The sequence below is a fragment of the Gopherus flavomarginatus genome, chromosome 3, assembly GCF_025201925.1.
Source record: "Gopherus flavomarginatus isolate rGopFla2 chromosome 3, rGopFla2.mat.asm, whole genome shotgun sequence".
Taxonomy (NCBI): domain Eukaryota; kingdom Metazoa; phylum Chordata; order Testudines; family Testudinidae; genus Gopherus; species Gopherus flavomarginatus.
The window spans coordinates 130,434,633-130,454,511 of NC_066619.1; the positions used below are offsets into that span (position 1 = coordinate 130,434,633).

Here is a 19,879-nt window from a genome sequence, read left to right on the forward strand (position 1 = left end):
GTGTAATGGATTTGGAGTTTCATGGCTTAATACGTGCTCCCTACTCCCATGCACTGTTCTATCCAGCTGTATAGATGGCACCATAAAAAAAAGGAAATTAAAAATAGGCCAAGTCACAAGTGCAGCCAGGCAGGCTGCCCTAGGGAGGAATCAACTGTTCTAGGGATGGATAAGTTCAGGCCTCAGTGGTTGCTGTATAATCATGCTCTGAAGGTCTTGACAAAGGTTGCACTCCACAGCTTTCAGGGCTCGCAGGGACTCCCAGGGCTCAGCAATATGGCCTTGCTCTTATAGTTCACTGAGTTTGGTTCTAGCTCAGCCATTGTCTTTTATACACCACAGCGTTCAAATGCTTTTCATCCACGTCCCTGAGTTTGTTGGATCGGTTAAGATTTTAAATATAAATCAGTGCAATTAGTCTCAGTGGTTCCCTGACTTCTCTGTTCCTTAGCTCAGTGCCCCACGTGAGTCCTCAGAAACTCAGCCATCATTTTTGTCAGTGAGCTTCAGGGCAGGCTTTGAATACACCACACTCCTCAAACTCAGACCCTCCGAGGACTGCAGAGGTCTCTTGTGCTAACAGCAGGGCAGGACTCCTCCATAGCATACAGAAGCGTGCTGCAAGGCACACAGGGAACAGCTAGCACGGTGACCTGTATGCTGTTTCCCTGGTGGGGTACAGGCAAGGGCAGTCATCTGTGGTACCAAGCAGTACACTCACCAGCAGAGGGAGGGTGCGGTCATTGCTTCTGCTTGGAGAAAAAACTGAAGTGCAGCACCCCAGAAGTGTTCTGGGGACAGTGTCATGTTTCTCTGTACCAGATATGGACTGGCTACAGAGCTTGTGTTCCTCATAAGATCCTTTAATTCTCTGTCATGTATGGCTGAAGTTCATTTAAATAAGGTATTTGAGACACAGTACCAGCTAGTGGCTGAACACTAGAATACAGTTTAGTATTCCATCACATCTCCCCCATTACGTTCTTCATTCCTGCCATTTACAGTATTTACATTATCACACTGTCTTTGAAGCTCTGAACATATCAGTCTATCTCTAAATTGTACTGGTTTTCTAATTACACAACAGGAACACATAACGACTTGCTCATCAGGCTGTCCGCCACTTGCAACATCTGACTGTGGTCGATTTGGAATCCTTGAGTCATCATCTTGTTCTGCATCTGCCACCTGTAGGGTTTGCTCTGTTGATCACTCTTTCTGAGGAATAAACTGTAGATGTTGATGGTTTCTGCTGAACTCTCTACTGTCAGTCTCAATCACATATGATTTGGGCACTGAATACATTTTCTTTATGACAGCTGAAGTTGTCCATCCTTCTCCATCCAATCTGACATGAACACAGTTACCAGATTTTAGACCCAGCAGTTCTCTGAGTGTCTGTTGTAAAAGTGTAAAAGTTCCTTTAGCCTTTTTAGCAAATTTTGCCATTCTCTTCATCTCTGGCCACCTTGCAAACAGTAGTTCTGAGTTGTGCTGGACTAAATCCAAAAGAATCATAGAAGACTAGGGTTGGGAGACACCTCTGGAGGTCATCTAGTCCAACCCCCTGCTCAAAGGACCAATACTAACTAAATCAATTTGAGACCATTGCTCCTTGTTCTGTCATCTGCCACCACTGAGAACAGCCTAGCTCCATCCTCTTTGGAACCCTCCTTCATGTAGTTGTAGGCTGCTATCGAATCCTCCCTCACTCTTCTCTTCTACCGACTAAATAAACCCAGTTCCCGCAGCCTCTACTCGTAAGTCATGTGCCCCAGCCCCCTAATCATTTTTATTGTCCTCCGTTGGACTCTCTCCAATTTGTCCACATTCTTTCTGTAGTGGGGGGCCCAAAACTGGACACAATACTCTGGATGTGGCCTCACCAGCACCAAATAGAGGGGAATAATCACTTCCCTCAATCTGCTGGCAATGCTCCTACTAATGCAGTCCCATATGTCATTAGCCTTCTTGGCAACAAAGGCGCACTGCTGACTCATATCCAGCTTCTTGTCTGCTGTTATCCCCAGGTCCTTTTCTGCAGAACCGCCGATATTCAGTCAATCCCCGGCCTGTAGCAGTGCATGGGATTCTTCCGTCCTAAGTGCAGGACTCTGCACTTGTCCCTGTTGAACCTCATCAGATTTCTTTTAGCCCAATCGTCCAAATTGTCTAGGTCACTCTGGACCCTATCCCTACCCTCCAGCATACTTACCTCTCCCTCCAGCTTAGTGTCATCTGTGAAGTTGTTGAGGGTGTACCCATCCCATCCCATCACCCAGATCATTAATGAAGATGTTGAACAAAACCGGCCCCAGGGCCGGCCTGTGGGGCACTCTGCTTGATACCGACTGCCAACTAGACATCAAGCTGTTGATCGCTACCCATTGAGCGCGACGCGCTAAGCAGTTTTCTAGCCACCTTACAGTCCATTCATCCAGTCCATACTTTTTCACTTGCTGGCAAGAATACTGTGGGAAACCATATCAAAAGCTTTGCTAAAGTAAAGATAGATCATGTCCACCACTTTCCCCATATCCACAGAGCCAGTTATCTCATCATAGAAGGCAATCGGGTTGGTCAGGCATGACTTGCCCTTGTTGAATCCATGTTGACTGTTCCTGATCACCTTCCTCTCCTTCAATAGCTGCTTCAAAATAGCGGCTATTGGTGGTGATCTGTAACTCAGAAGAGCAAAGAATGGATCTTCCTGCTGTAGGATTTTCTTGGCAGTCTGTACAGCTCTCTCAGCCTCTTCATTTGCTTGTGGGTAATGTGGGCTACTAGGAATATGATCGAAATCATATTTCTCTTGGGATGACTTAAGTTCTGCTGCAGTGAATTTTGGTCCGTTGTCCATCACTGGTTGTTCTGGAATACCAAAATGAGCAAAAGTGCACTTCAGTTTCTTGATAACACTGTAACATGTTATGTCTTGCAAATACATTATTTCTATATACCTGGAAAAATAATCCATGACAACCAGGTAATGATGTCCTCTGAATCTGCATAGATCTGCAGCTCGTCTCTTCCAAGGTCCATTGGGTCGGGCTGTTGTATGCAGTGTAGTTGTAGCCATGGCAGTCTCAAGTTATTAGAGAAATAAAGCAGAGGCAACACATAGTAACGCGAGGTTATGTCCCTTTCCCCTCCCCCAGATATTTGCCACGGAGGGAGTCGGGCTCAGCACGGCTGAGGGAAACACGCCTGGGAAAGGTGCCAACACCTAGCACACCTGCTGAGCCCACTAGGAGGCACCTGGAGCAGGGAAGAAAGATGAGGCTGGCAATGCACCTCCACCAGAGGTGGCACAGGGAAGCCCTCTGAGTCCCGTCCCTTCCTTGCCTGCAGCCACAGTTAAATGCTCAGGAGTAGGTGTCTGGAGCCTGCTCCAGCCCACGCTGCACGTGCAGCGGGGAGGCAATGGAAGAAGTAAGTGGGGAAGGAGCTATGAAGAGAGTAGGGGCAAGATGGTGCCAGCTTTGAGTGGGTGTGGGAGGTACAGGAGGAATGGGGTGGTCACATGGCCTCCCGAACCTTTACATTGTACACCCCCACACCATCAAGAGACAGGGGTCGTCTCTGGTACGTGAGGTAATATCCCACCCACAGATCTCCACACCTACCTGCCTAGATCTAGTAACCACCCCAAACACACCAAGAAATCTGTTATCTACAGCCAGGCACTCAGATACCACAGAATATGCTCTGAGAAGAAGGTCCGGGATATACACCTTCAAACACTTAAAACCACCTTCACCAAACAAAGACACTCCACCAGAGAAATAGATCTCATTATCAAATGGGAATCCAAATACCTCAAGCAAACCTGCTTCAATATAGAAATAAAACCTCCTCTGACCTCATACCCCTAGTTGTTACCTACCACTCCACACCAGAAACCATATGGGGTATCATCAAACAACTGCAACTCATACTCAATGGGAACCCCATCCTGAAAGAAATCTTTTCTGAACCCCACGTTCTGGCCTACAGAACACCTCCCCACCTCCTCATCACCAGCTCAAAGCAGCACCAGACCCTGCCAAAAAAACAGATGCAAACTTGCTGACATATCTCCATTGGTATCATGATCAGCACTCCACGCAGCGCAACACACCTTTCAGGATCCATGGATCCTACACATGCCTATCACAACATGTGCGTACCTCCTCCAGTGCACTAAGCGCCCCCAATAACAACTATGTGGGTGAAACCAACCAATCACTAGGCTCTCGAATGAACTCACACAGGAAAATGATAAAAGACAAAAACACCACATCGGCTGTGGGTGAACACTTTTCACAAAGTGATCACTCTATATCTGACCTCTCAGTCCTCATCCTCAAAGGAAACCTGCACAACCCTTTCAAAAGATGAGCCTGGGAGTTAAATTCATTACTCTACTAAATCTAAATATCAAGGACTGAACAGAGACAGTGGATTTATGGCTTATTATAACAATCTGTAACCCACTAATCCCCTCTTTTCATCCTGTGACTACCGAGGTATTAATGGACCGCTCTACCTTGAATGGCCCCTTGAAATATGTGCTAACTACTTATGCTAAACAATCTGTTCCACTTTGTCTTTAGCTGTGACATTCTGAGTATCTTTCCCAGCCCTGAAGAAGAGCTCTGTGTGGCTTGAAAGCTTGGCTCTCCCATCAACAGAAGTTAGTCCAATAAATGATATTACCTCACCCATCTTGTCTCTTTGATAGGGATGTTGTTGTTAAAGGTTCTTTGTGTTATGTTGGTCTGTTAGTTCTGCAATGTTCACACACAGATATTTTTATTCTTTATACATCTTTGCTGATGCCCTGCCACCACATTGACTGGTTAGCCCATTCACAGAATTTAGTTAGACCCTGATGCCCATCATGGATGAGGTTTAGGATTCCTTATCTCATTTCATTTGGAATTACAATGCAGTTGCCTTAAATCATAAGTCCATTTGACACACTTAATTGTCCAGGCATGGCAAAGTAGTATCTTGTCACTTCCTTCGTGTCCTTTAGATACTTGGGCCAGCCACCCCAAATGTAATTTAGAACTTCCAGAAGTTCGGTGTCCCTCAAGATTTCTTTTTGTAGCTTGAGTAGTTTCTTTTCTGGCACTGGTCTGTATGTGTCCACAGTATCCACATCCACCTTATGTCATCTTCAAGGTCAAGGGTAGTGAGTGTGATGCTGGGCTCTGTGACAGAGTGTTTGCTGCTACCAGATTTTTCTCAGGAATGTATTTAGCAATTGGGTTAAATCACATCAACGTTGGCCATAGACATTGGCATCTCAGCGGTACTTCATCCAGGTCTTTGCCCATCGATGAGGGTTACAGGAGGTGTATGGTCTGTCATCAGTGTAAATTAATTCAGTCCACAGAGATATCTGTAAAAGTTCTCATATGTCCATATATTTGCCAGGCACGCCTTTTTAATCTATGCAGAGTGTTTTTCAGCTTCTGTAAGGGTGCAAGAGCAAAATGCAACTGGCTTCCATTCTGAGCCATGTTGTTGCAACAGTGCACCACTTAAGTCATAGGTGCTTCTATCCACACTGACCTTTCGTGGTTTGTTCATGTTGTAGTACTAGAGAACTAGAGCTGTTGAGATAATTTCTTTTACCTTTTTGAAAGCTATTTCTTGATTTGGCCCCCATACTCAAGAGGGGTTGGACTTTCATTCAGTAGTTCTGTCACTGTAGAAAGATCTTGTTGGTATCAACCAAGGTTATTTGCCATCATAAAATATCAGGGCTGGAAGGGACCTCAGGAGGTCACCTAGTCCAACCCCCTGCTCAAAGCAGGACCAGTTCCCAACTAAATCATCCCAGCCAGGGCTTTGTCAAGCCTGACCTTAAAAACCTCTAAGGAAGCAGATTCCACCACTTTCCTAGGGAACCCATTCCAGTGCTTCACCACCCGCGTAGTGAAAAAGTTTTTCCTAATATCCAACCTAAACCTCCCCCACTGCAACTTGAGACCATTACTTCTTGTTCTGTCATCAGGTACCACTGAGAACAGTTTAGATCCATCCTCTTTGGAACCCCCTTTCAGGTAGTTGAAAGCAACTATCAAATCCCCCCTCATTCTTCTCTTCTGCAGACTAAACAATCCCAGTTCCCTCAGCCTCTCCTCATAAGTCATGTGCTCCAGCCCCCTAATCATTTTTGTTCCCCTCTGCTGGACTCTTTCCAATTTTTCCACATCCTTCTTGTAGTGTGGGGCCCAAAACTGGACACAGTACTTCAGATGAGGCCTCACCAATGTCGAATAGAGGGGAATGATCACGTCCCTCGATCTGCTGGCAATACCCCTACTTATACAGCCCAAAATGCCGTTAGCCTTCTTGGCAACAAGGGCACACTGTTGACTCATATCCAGCTTCTTGTCCACTGTAACCCCTAGGTCCTTTTCTGCAGAACTGCTTCCTATCCATTCAGTCCCTAGTCTGTAACAGTGACTGGGATTCTTCCATCCTAAGTGCAGGACTCTGCACTTGTCCTTGTTGAACCTCATCAGGTTTCTTTTGGCCCAGTCCTCTAATTTGTCTAGGTCCCTCTGTATCCTATCCCTATCCTCCAGCGTATCTACCACTCCTCCCAGTTTAGTGTCATCTGCAAACTTGCTGAGAGTGCTGTGCACGCCATCCTCCAGATCATTAATGAAGATATTGAATAAAACCGGCCGCAGGACCAACCCTTGGGGCACTCCACTTGAAACTGGCTGCTAACTAGACATGGTGCCGTTGATCACTACCTGTTGAGCCCAATGATCTAGCTAGCTTTCTATCCACCTTATAGTCCATTCATCCAGCAGGACCAGAAAATTGTTCCCTACGCTTTCCAAAAACATCCTGGATTGTCTGGATTGTCAGTACAATCCAGTTCTGGAACATTAGTTGGTGCACTCAATTCTTGAATTGCCTTTACTTTCCATGTCTGTTATCTGTCCCAAAACTTGATTGGAGTAGGCAGAACATACATTTTTCCTTATTTAGTCTCAGTCCAGACTGACTGATTAGGCTTAGGACTTGGCTGAGGGTTCTATTATGTTCCTCCACTTAATACATCAGAATATTGTCCATGAAAATTACAACTCCATTTATGTTCATTAACAGTTCTGCCATCTGTCTTTGAAAAATTTCAGGTGCAAAGTTAACTTTTTAATTTTCCAGAATCATAGAATATCAGGGTTGGAAGGGACCTCAGGAGAGCATGTAGTCCATGTCATAAACAGTTAAGGGTTAATGTCTCTTTCACCTGTAAAGGGTTAACAAACAGTGAACCTGGAACACCTGACCAGAGGACCAATCAGGAGACAAAATACTTTCAAATCTCGGTGGAGGGAAGCCTTTGGGTTTTTTGGGGGTTTTGCTTTGTTCTCTCTGAGTTCTGAGAGTGACCAGACGTGCAACCAGGTTTCTTTCCAATCTCTCTGATACAGTCTCTTATATGTTCAGAATAGTAAGTACTAGGTAGATAAGGCGGTTTTAGTCTTTTGATTGTTTTCTTTGTTTGCAAATGTGTATTTGGTTGGAAGGATTTTAACTTGTATTTTGCTGGGAGGATTGTATCTCTGTTACAACTTGTATTTGTACTGCGGGGAGGACTCTCCCTGGTGTCTATAAGCTGAAAGACCCTATAACATTTTTCCATCTTGATTTTACAGAGACAATTTTTACTTTTTTCTTTCTTTTATTAAAAGCTTTTCTTTTTTAAAAGACCTGATTGATTTTTCCCCTTGTTAAGGCTTAAGGGAATTGAGTCTGTACTCACCAGGGAACTGGTGGAAGAAAGGAGGGAAGGTGGAATTCCTCTGTGTTTTAGATTCATGAAGCTTGAATCTGTATTACCTCTTGGTGAGGGGAAAAGGTGACATTTCTCTCTATTTTTAGATTCAAGGAGTTTGAATCACAGTGATCTCTTAGTGTACCCAGGGAGGGGGAATGGTTTATTTCCCTTTGTTGTGAGACCCAAGGAGTTTGGGGTCCCCTCCAAGAGTTTGGAGGTGGGAGAAAACTTGTTCACCTTAGCCTCCAATGATAGAACAAGAAGCAATGGGCTTAAACTGCAGCAAGGGAGATTTAGGTTGGACATTAGGAAAATTTTCCTAACTGTCAGGGTAGTTAAACACTGGAATAAATTGCCTAGGGAAGTTGTGGAATCTCCATCTCTGGAGATATTTAAGAGTAGGTTAGATAAATGTCTATTAGGGATGGTCTAGACAGTATTTGGTCCTGCCATGAGGGCAGGGGACTGGACTCAATGACCTCTTGAGGTCCCTTCCAGTCCTAGAATCTATGAGTCCCCAGAGAAGGTTTTGTGGGGACAAGAGTGTACCAGGCCCTGCAAGTTCTGGTTGGTGGAAGCACTACAAGATCTAAGCTGGTAATTAAGCTTAGAGGAATTCATGCTGGTACCCCATCTTTTGGATGCTAAGGTTCAGAGTGGGGGTTATACCATGACAGTCCAACTCCCTGCTCAAAGCAGGACCAATCCCCATACAGATTTTTACCTCAGTTCCCTAAATGGCCCCTTTAAGGATTGAACTCACAAACCCTGCCTTTAGCAGGCCAATGCTCAAACCACTGAGCTATCCCTCCCCCCAGCTACTTATGGCAGCTAGCTTAGAGAATACTGTAGAATACTTAAAGCATACTTTCATTTTGGGGAGGAAGTCATCCAGTGTTGGGAAGGCATATTTTTTCCCTCCCAACTGTTTCATTATTTCAAGATTACATAGCTTCATATTTTTCTAGTTTTCTGTATAACCAGTACCAACCTGCCCCATTCTTTTTAAGTCTGTGAACTGTATGTACAGTGCAAGATTCAACATTGTCTCTTAAGGTTAGTTGTAGTGGATCTCCTTTCAAAAGTCCAGAATCACCAAATATTTCATCAAGTTCGTCCACCTTTCTCATTAGGGTCATCATGGCTACAACGCTGCTGCTGAGAAGGCTGTTGGTCTGTGGTCCTTTGATTGCATAGCTTTTGTCTTTATAAGGTGTTTCCATGGTGAATTGGCCCATGCAGTTCAGAATAACTCCAGGGCTAGTCACAGCTGTGTCACTTAATTTCAGCTCTGGAAGAAGTTGAAGGTGATTGTAAGTCCCTTCTGAGATGACTGTGACATCAGCTCCTGAGTCAATTTTAAAGTCAGTATTCTTGTCATGAATATTCAGTTTTGCCCTCCAGTCAGGTTCTGTCATCACAAGTCACAGATCCCAGAAACAGTAGCTCTTCTTCGAGTGATTGCTCACATCCATTCCAGTTAGGTGTGCGCGCCGCGCGTGCACGTTCGTCGGAAACTTTTTACCCTAGCAACTCCAGTGGGCCGGCAGGTCGCCCCCTAGAGTGGCGCCGCCATGGCACTTGATATATACCCCTGCCGGCCCACCCGCTCCTCAGTTCCTTCTTACCGCCGTGTCGGTCGTTGGAACTGTGGAGCGCGGCATAGCTGTCCTCCACGTCCCTAGCTCTCCTTGTTCTACGGTTGATAGTTAGTAGTTAAGTGTAGTTAGTTATATAGTTAATAGTGTAAATAATATTGTAGATAGTCGTTAGCCGGTTTGGGCCGTAGCCCTTCCCGGCACCCGGCACCGGGCTCATGCCTGGTTCGCCGGGCTTCAAGCAATGTGCGGCCTGTAAGAAGCCGATGCCGACCAGCGACCCTCACGACGCGTGTCTAAAGTGCCTGGGGGAATCGCACAGGTCGGACAAGTGCTGCATTTGCAAGGCTTTTAAGCCTAGAACAAAGAAGGAGAGAGACCAGAGACTTAGGACTCTCCTCATGGAAGCGGCACTCGACCCGGCAGCTTCACAGGCCGTCATCTCGACACCGGCACCGGATCGCGCCGGCACCGGAAAGACTCCCCGGCACCGACCTTCCCCGGCACCGGGTGCAGAAGCAAGACCCTCGAAGTCTGCAACTCCATCCAGGCAGACTCGAGTGGAGCGCCCGGCATCGACATCTGCCGCAGCGCTACCGGCACCGTCGACTCCGGGCCCTGTGGGTCCTTCGAGTCCGGTCCTGCCGAGCTCCCCCATAAGATCTGGGGTTGAGCTATTGGTCCCATCGACTCCAGAGACCTTCGCCTTGGCACGGGACCTCATTGCCCTGACTGAGTCAACTCAGCCTCCACCCCCGGTACCTCCGGTGCGGGTAGCGTCCAGGGGCAAACCTATGATGACAGCGCCGTCTCGGGACTCACGCTCGCGGTTGAGGTCCTGACACCATGGTCGCTCAAGATCCCGCCGCCGCTCGCAGTCCCGGCACCGCTCCCCTCGGCGGTACCGGTCGTACTCGCGGCACCGATCGGCCTCCAGACGGTCACGGTCTGGTTCCAGCCGCCGATACCGGCACCGGGACTCTAGGAGCCAGTCCCGCCGTCGATCAGCGCACCGGTCGACCTCCCTGCACCGAGCTGGTGGCAGGTCCCGGTCCCGGTCGACCTCCCGACACCACGTCGGTGGCAGGTCCCGGTCCCGATCCCGGCACCGAGGCAGCGGTCGGTACCGGTCCCGATCCCGGCACCGAGTCCAAGACAGAACCCGGTCCCGATCCCGGCACCGGTATGACTCCCGGTACCGGTCCCCGGCACCGAGAACATCTTTGGCGCCAGAACGCGGAGACTCTTACCAGCCGCGGTCGGCCCCTCCATGGCCTTCCAGACAGCTGTCGGTGTCATCGCAGGCGGACAGCGTATACGCGCTGGGCACTGACAGACAAGCGGCTCTTTTTCAAGACCCTCCGCAACAGGACCAGGGTCCGCAGCAGTGGGGGTTCTGGACACCCTGGGCGTACCATCAAGCCCAGGGCCCCCAACAGCTTCCTCCTAGGCCTGCAACGGCAGAGCACAGGGCGCCGGAGGCGTCGTTGTCTCGCCCCCCTCCCTCCCCGGACGGGGAGGACAGGTCAAAGCAACAGGACCCTGATCTCCCTCCTGAGCCAGAGGCGAGGGCTGAGGCGGACCCCCCGCTGAACACTCTCTTGCCAGGGGTCTCCTCATCCTCTTCTCCTGATGAGGCGGTGACTGGCACTTCCTCTAATAGCCCTCCTCCGCTAGATCTCAGGGCACATCAGGACCTCCTCAGGCGCGTAGCACAGAATCTGAGCCTGCAAGCTGAGGAGGTCTCTGAGATCGAGGACCCCGTCGTCAGCATCCTCTCCTCCGATGCTCCCACCAGGGTCGCCCTACCCTTCATTCGGACGATCCAAGCCAACGCCAATACGATCTGGCAATCGCCGGCCTCCATCCCCCCTACTGCAAGGGGCGTCGAAAGGAAGTACATGGCCCCCTCCAAGGGCTATGAGTACCTCCATATTCACCCGACACCATGTTCCCTGGTGGTACAGTCGGTGAACGAGAGGGAGCGTCACGAACAGGAAGCCCCAGCCCCCAAATCCAAGGAGGCCAGGCGTATGGACCTCCTCGGCCGCAAGGTTTATTCGGCTGGGGCCCTTCAGCTCAGGGTTTCCAATCAGCAAGCCCTTCTAGCCGCTACGCATTTAACTCTTGGGTGGCAGCGGACAAGTTCAAAGAGCTGCTGCCACAAGAGACGCGTCAAGAATTTGCGGCGATTCTTGACGAGGGCAAGAAGGTTGCACGAACCTCGTTGCAGGCCTCCTTGGACGCTGCAGACTCGGCTGCCCGTACCCTCGCCTCGGGGGTGACGATGCGCCGCATCTCCTGGCTTCAGGTTTCTGGCCTTCCACCGGAGCTCCAATACACCATCCAGGACCTCCCGTTCGAAGGCCAGGGCCTGTTCTCAGAGAAGACAGACTCCAGACTGAAAAGTCTTAAGGACAATCGGGTCATTATGCACTCCCTTGGTATGCACACGCCTGGGATGCAACGCAGACCCTTCCGGCCGCAGCAACAGCAGCAGCGTCGGCCATACCCCCAGTTCCGCCAGCGGCAGGACCTTAATAGGCGCCGCGGCAGAAATGGCAGGCGCAGGCCGTCGGGCAATCAAGGGGGGCAAAACCAAGGCTCCTCTAAAGCCCCACCTGGACCCAAATCTTCATTTTGAAGGTGCGCCCGAGGGCGTAATACCAGTATCCCACATGGATCCTTCCCCCCCGTTTTCCAACCGCCTTTCGTTTTTCCTCCAGGCGTGGTCCCGGATAACATCCAACCGCTGGGTCTTACGCACGGTGCAGACGGGATACCGTCTGCAGTTTGTATCATTTCCTCCCTCCCGCCCCCCATCCTCGTCCCTCTTCAGGGACCCCTCTCACGAGCAATTCCTTCGGCAGGAGGTACAGACGCTCCTCAACAAAGGAGCTATAGAGGCGGTTCCGGAAAACGAGAAAGGCAAGGGGTTTTATTCCCACTACTTTCTGATCCCCAAGGCCAAGGGAGGCCTCAGGCCTATCCTCGACCTGCGAGAGCTCAACAAATATCTAGTGAAGTTGAAGTTCCGCATGGTATCCCTGGGGACCATTATCCCATCCCTGGATCCTGGAGACTGGTATGCCGCCCTCGACATGCAGGACGCTTATTTTCATATTGCCATATGGCCACACCACAGACGTTTCCTTCGATTTGTGGTTGGCCGCCTTCACTACCAATTTGCAGTCCTCCCATTTGGCCTTTCTACGGCTCCGAGGGTATTCACAAAATGCATGGCCGTCGTTGTGGCACATCTTCGGCGCAGTCGCATTCACGTGTTCCCTTACCTCGACGATTGGTTAATTCGGGGCACGTCGGAGCTGCAGGTCTGCAGCCACGTCCGCAGGATCACCGGCCTGTTTGCTACCTTGGGCCTCATGATCAACGTGGACAAGTCCACCCTGCTCCCCTCGCAGAGGGTGGAGTTCATTGGGGCCGTTCTGGACTCCACCGTGGCCAGGGCCCTTCTGCAGTTGCCAAGGTTCCAGTCGTTCTCGGCGATCGTTCAGCGCTTGCTGGCAGCCCCCCTGACATCGATACGGACATGTCTAACCCTGTTAGGCCATATGGCAGCCTGCACATTTGTGACCGGGTATGCACGGCTCCGCATGAGGCCCCTCCAGTCTTGGCTCATCGCACATTACCGGCCGGCAAAGCAATCACTAGACATGCTGATCACAATCCCCCAGGGGGTGTTGGATTCTCTCAGTTGGTGGCTAGACCAGTCCGTTGTGTGTGCGGGGCTCCCATTCCACCCACCCCAGCTCTCGGTGTCCCTAACGACGGATGCCTCAGATCTCGGCTGGGGGGCCCACCTGGGAACCCTGAGGACACAGGGCCTGTGGTCCCCACAGGAGGTGGAGCTACACATCAACATGCGGGAGTTAAGAGCGGTCCGCCTTGCTTGTCAAACGTTCTGTCACCAGCTTCGGGGTCGTTGTGTCGCGGTATTTACTGACAACACGACGACCATGTACTATATCAACAAGCAGGGCGGCACCAGATCCTCTCCCCTATGTCACGAGGCGATGCGACTCTGGGACTTTTGTATAGCCCACTCCATTCACCTCACGGCTTCCTTCCTCCCCGGAGTACGGAACACGCTGGCGGACCGCCTGAGCAGATCCTTCCTCTCGCATGAGTGGTCCCTTCGCCCGGACGTCGCCCTCTCGATCTTCCAGAGGTGGGGTTGTCCCCGCGTGGACCTCTTCGCGTCCAGGGGGAACAGGAAATGCCAGGCGTTCTGCTCCTTTCAGGGCCGGGAACCCGGGTCTCTAGCGGACGCCTTCCTTATTCCGTGGACGACCCACTTGTTCTACGCGTTCCCCCCGTTCCCGCTGGTCCACAGGGTCCTTCTGAAGGTGCGCAGGGACAGGGCCCGCGTGATCATGGTAGCCCCGGCATGGCCCAGGCAACATTGGTACCCCATGTTGCTGGACCTGGCCATAGCCGACCCAGTTCCCCTGCCCCTTCACCCGGACCTGATCACCCAGGACCACGGAACTCTCTGTCACCCGGACCTCCAGTCGCTGCACCTAGCAGCGTGGCTCCTGCGTGGCTGACCAGTTCAGAGTTGCGCTGCTCCACCCCGGTACGTGAGGTACTCTTGGGCAGCAGGAAACCTTCCACTAGAGCGACGTACTCGGCCAAGTGGAAGCGTTTCTCCTGTTGGTGCGTGGAGAAGGGTCTCCTCCCGATGGAAGTTTCGGTGGCCAATATTTTGGACTATATTTGGTCCCTCAAACAACAGGGCCTGGCGATATCGTCCCTGCGGGTCCACCTGGCGGCTATCTCCACCTTTCACCCGGGTGGGGATGGCCGCTCCGTTTTTTCTCACCCGACGGTGACTAGATTCCTGAAGGGGCTGGAACGTCTATACCCTAACGTCCGACTCCCTGCCCCGACCTGGGATCTTAACCTGGTGTTGTCTCGGCTCATGGGGCCCCCCTTCGAGCCGTTAGCTACTTGCTCCCTACTCTATCTTTCTTGGAAGACTGCCTTTCTAGTAGCTATTACCTCAGCTAGACGGGTATCGGAACTCCGGGCTCTCACGGTAGACCCCCCGTATACAGTCTTCCATAAAGATAAGGTGCAGCTGAGGCCACACCCTGCCTTTCTCCCCAAGGTGGTCTCAGCCTTCCACGTCAACCAAGAGATATTCCTCCCGGTTTTTTTCCCGAAACCTCATTCTTCAGGCAGGGAGCAACAACTCCACTCGCTTGATGTCCGTAGGGCTCTCGCGTTCTATGTGGAGAGGACCAAACCATTCCGCAAATCCCCCCAGCTTTTCGTGGCAGTAGCGGACCGCATGAAGGGGCTTCCCATTTCCTCGCAGAGGTTATCCTCATGGGTAACATACTGTATCAGGACCTGCTATGAGCTGGCCCACGTTCCTACGGGCCGTGTGACTGCGCATTCTACCAGGGTGCAGGCATCGTCGCTGGCTTTCCTCGCCCGTGTGCCCATCCAGGAAATCTGTCGGGCAGCGACCTGGTCATCGGTCCACACCTTTGCTTCCCACTACGCCCTGGTCCAGCAGTCAAGAGAGGACGCGGCCTTCGGATCTGCAGTGCTCCATGCCGCGACTTCTCACTCCGACCCCACCGCCTAGGTATGGCTTGGGATTCACCTAACTGGAATGGATGTGAGCAATCACTCGAAGAAGAAAAGACGGTTACTCACCTTTGTAACTGTTGTTCTTCGAGATGTGTTGCTCACATCCATTCCACACCCGCCCTCCTTCCCCACTGTCGGAGTAGCCGGCAAGAAGGAACTGAGGAGCGGGTGGGCCGGCAGGGGTATATATCGGGTGCCATGGCGGCGCCACTCTAGGGGGCGAACTGCCGGCCCACTGGAGTTGCTAGGGTAAAAAATTTCCGACGAGCGTGCACGAGCGGCGCGCACACCTAACTGGAATGGATGTGAGCAACACATCTCGAAGAACAACAGTTACAAAGGTGAGTAACCGTCTTTTGCCTGTGCAGGCTTGATTCAGCCCCTTTGTGTGTATGAATTATGATACTGTCTTTAATTACACAATCAAATACTATGTTTTCAAGAAGTCAGTGTACAGGCTGGACAGTATTTTGTTTTCTCCTGGTGGTTCAATGTATGGCCCCAGGCTTTGTTCTCTGCGCGCTATTCAAACCCTGCTCCAAAGACAGAGTGATTAATTGTCTCAGAGGCTTCTGTGCGGTGCTCATCACTACGGTACCGGAGTGCTTCACAAACAGGACTAAAGTTATCTTCACAACACCCCTGTGAAGTCCAGGGATGGTGGTATCACCCTTGTACAGACGGGAACAATGGCACAGAGATATAGGTCGAAAATATCCACTAATTTTTGGTACCTAATTTGAGACACCTGGGATCTGATTGTTCTGAGTACGTAGCAGTCTATATAGCAGTTCACACGTTCAAAGCACGGCTCCCTTTAACTTCAGTTGCAGATGTGAGCCCTCAGCTCTTCTGCCATTCAGACCCCTGCGTAACCCAGAAAATGAGGATCGTTTTGGTTTAAGTGACATGCCCAGAATCACACAGTAATCTTGTGGCAGAGACAGGGATAGACTCCAGTTCACCAGGGTCACATTAAACTGCCCTAACCATGAGACCGTCATTTCTCTTCCTGCTGTCCCCTGCCTCATTCACTACATACCTTCCAACTTCTGCAACACACGAGGCAGGGGTCCTACAGACAATAGCCTCCTCAACTGCGCAATTGTTGGGGAGCACATGCTGAGAGTCCTTAAGATTGTCATCCAATTCTTTTGTTAACTCTGGCCTGCACAAATCGCACATACCTCATAGCTGGGGTTTATGAAACAGCTGTCTCTCAGTGGGACCTATGATACCCTGACACCTCTTGTCTTTACGCAATGCAGTCTGATCAGCAGCTGATCTCGTGTTCATCCCTGAGTTTCTCCTATAGACTATTTTAAATTCCTCTGAAACAAATGGAGGGCCATGATCTGAAACAAACTCTTCAGGGAGCATACTCTCTAATGCTTCCATAGTATTTCCAACAGGAGTGATCATCATGTGTGCTACCTCAAGCCACCTGGAATGAGTGCAGCTGAATTTGCATACTATGGAGTCTTTGCAAGGCCTTCGTTGTTCGCTGGTACATGTGACATAGAGCAAGTGTCTGGCATGTTTGTGATCGCCTGCTTTCTCTCCCTCAGGATGAACATGGGCGTCATCAACATGCCTAGCTCAGTGGGGCCACAATCTTAATTGGAGCCTGCAGGCATGACTTCAATATCATTAATACATAATTCACAGTGGCTACTTAACTTTTCTGTAGCCTGCTGTGCATCTGACTTCCAAAGTAACTTTGGGTATGTCTACACTGCGATTAGTCACCCACGGCTGGCCTGTGCCCGCTGGCTTGGGCTAAGAGGTTAATTGTGGTGTAGATGTTTGCAGGGTCCTAGGGCCCAGACTCGAGCCTGAGCCTTGGGAGCCTGAGTCAGCTGGCATGGGCCAGGCTCAGGTGTTTAATGCAGTGAAGATGTACCCTACAAGTTGAGCTTTTCCCTTTCACTGGGCCTTGGTGAGGTTGAAGAAATTCAACCGGCATCCTAACCTGCAAGCTTATTGGTATTACTACCGATGTGCCCAAGAGCAAGCAGTCAATTTCTCCTGACAACTCAATTTCTCTAGAGGAATAAGAATGACTCCCTCATCTTCTGTGTCATTTGACTCTCCCAAAAGAATATATTAGAAAGGAAGGTGATGAAAGCACTGGGTTGAGATTTAGGTTTTCTGGGTTCAGTTCTTGGCTCTGCTGCAGACTTCCTGTGTGGCCTTGGGCAAATCACTTAGCCCTCCTGTGCCTCAGTTCTCTTGGGTTAAAATAGCAGGGAAAACATCAGCTCAGGTTAGCCGCTCAAGGTAATGCCTATAGGGCTGCCTGAAGCAGAACTTGACCTGCTAACCCACATTAAAAGCGGAGCTGCAGTGTGTTCACTACCACCTTAACCTGAGGTAAGAACACACCTTCCCCCCCACCCAGTGTAGACATACACTTATGCACAGTACCTTGTGTTGTGCATGAATGAGGAGAAATGCAAAGTATTGCACTTAGGAAGGAATAATCAATTGCCCAAATACAAAATGGGCAATGACTGCCTAGGAAGGAGCACTGCACAAAAGGATCTGGGGGTTATAGTGGATCACAAATTAAATAAGAGTCAACAATGTAACACTGTTGCAGATTGAACATCATTCTGGGATGCATTAGCAGGAGTGTTGTACGCAAGACACGAGAAGTAATTCTTCTACTCTACTCTGTGCTGATAAGGCCTCAGCTGGAGTACTGTGCCCAGTTCAGGGCACTCCGTTTCAGGAAAGATGTGGATAAATTGGAGAAAGTCCAGAGGAGAGCAACAAGCTGCAGTGGCGGCAACCGAGGTGCTAATTTGGCCCATTCACTCAGCGTGTTGAAAATGCGTCAGTAATGCAGTTGGGTTTTCCCAGTATTCCTTTTAATTGTGATTGGCATCTTTAGGAGAAGGGCAAAGGAGAGCAGAGGGGGAAGGTGGGTAGGGAGGGGCTAGTGCAGGGTGCTGAGTGAAGGCTGGAGGGCCACTCACAGGGAAGAGGAGAGGGAATTGCCGCTCAGACAGTGACATTTCGAGGTAGATGGCTAGGGATGGGATTTTCAGAAGTGCTCAGCGCTGGCCAACTCTGTTCCCATTGAAGGCAATGAGGATTTTCCCCCTGGGTTCACTAGCACTGAGTTAGGCCTAGGCTGAATGCATCTGAAAATCCCACCCTATACCTGTATCTTGGGGTTCTAGGAACATCATAAAGCCCTTGTGCTTCACCTCCCAAACCCCATATTGAGTGTTAACCCCCAGGTCAGTTACCTGCTGATTCAGTATTTTCCAGGCCCTTCTGTTCCCCTCACACAAACCTTTACACGTGAAGCTGGTTTTCCACGTGTGCATTGCTTGTATGGCCTGAACAAGTGCCTTGCCCCATGCACTACTGACCAGGGAGTCTCCAGCCGCGACATGGAGCCATTCCAAAACAGCCTGGGAAGCAAGCTCACAGCCCTGGGTGCAGGTAACATGGAAAACGCACGTACCTATTAGAGGGACGGAATCCGAGGTGGCAGGCATGATCTCCGCCACAAGCAGCATGAACACTGTCAGGGACAGCAGGACAGTGATGCCTGGGATGGAAAAGAAAGGATGAGTATAACCGTTGCTGAACTGGTGTGGCCATTCCACTAACATCTTGGGTATGAAATAAAACCCCGGCCTGGTCACTAGCTAAGCAAGTCCGTCTCCAGTTCATCTCCACTTCTGTGTCTCCAAGAGAAGAGCCTCTGCTGGGCAAGATGCATCCTCCAGTGCATCTTCATCTCTCTGTGCCCCTTCTATCCAGTTTTCCTATTTGCCTTGGCTGCCAATAACCCTTGAGCCAGAGCTCTCTCCCTCCTGCATTGCAAAGCTGCTGAACACAATCACTGCCACCTTGCCCATGCACCTTGTTGCCTTGACTCTTCCACTCTGAACTCCACCATTTCCTCTTGCTCTGCCTACTCTAGCTCTCTTTATTCTAGACTCCTCGAATCCCAGCTCTCCACTGTGCAGGTAACCATGCTTCTTAGCTTCTCACCAGTACACCCAAGGGAGACAAATTCAGACTCCTTCCTCCAACAAACCGCAGGTCTCAAAGTGGTCTCAGAGTTCCACCCGGTCTGTCATTGCCCCAGAATTTATCATGTTTCATAGATGAGACTGGATTTTAAGACCAGAAGAATCCATTAGGAGCACCTAGTGTGAGCTCCTGCAGAACGCAGGCCAGAGAAGGTCCATCTACTAACTACAGCTGGGATTCTGAACAGCACTCCACGGTGGCCCATCTCTGCTCCCATTAATGTCCATGGGTTTTGACCATGGATGTCAATTGTGGCAGAGAATGCTGAGCACTTTTGAAACTCCCACCCTAATCTGGATTCTGACCCCTTATTCCTATTGTCATATGTTCCTCCATGAGTAGCCCCCCAGGACCAGTGGGTCTCCTTGTAGAGTGAGGCACTATTCTCCATGAGCAAAGTATCACGGTTGGGTCCTTAGAGCTCTGGAGCTTTGTTCAAATACTCTTTTAACATCCCCTAGACAGACCCAGATGTCACAACCTTTGTTTCCTAGCTTGGTGGCTCAGTCCCTTTTAGCCATGTGTAATCACCGTTCATCTCAGGAAGCTTTTGTTGCTTTCAACCTCTCCATGCATGTGCCCTGGCCTACCCCCAAGACCTGCTTTCTCTGGCCTTGTGACTTGGCTATGAACGCCAGGCTTCAGAAGAAAGAGACAGTTGCCGTAACCCACTGTTCCACCTAGTCCAGTGGAGATGTCTAACTCTATCCTGCAGCCCTAGTAAATCGCATTCATTTGTCAAAGCACGGAGCCAGAGAATAATCCAAATCAAGGCCAGCCACTTATTAATACCTAATATCAGCAGGAAGTT

The 19,879-nt window shown here is 50.1% G+C and overlaps 1 protein-coding gene across 1 annotated transcript in view; it reads right to left on the bottom strand.

The window, feature by feature from the left end:
* LOC127046814 (neuronal acetylcholine receptor subunit alpha-7-like) overlaps positions 1–19,879 on the bottom strand; it is a 103,440-nt gene that overhangs the window by 16,496 nt on the left and 67,065 nt on the right. Inside the window, exon 8 of the mRNA XM_050944371.1 lies at positions 18,491–18,577. Coding sequence (XP_050800328.1) covers positions 18,491–18,577 — 87 coding nt within the window. The remainder of the gene's footprint in view (positions 1–18,490; positions 18,578–19,879) is intronic.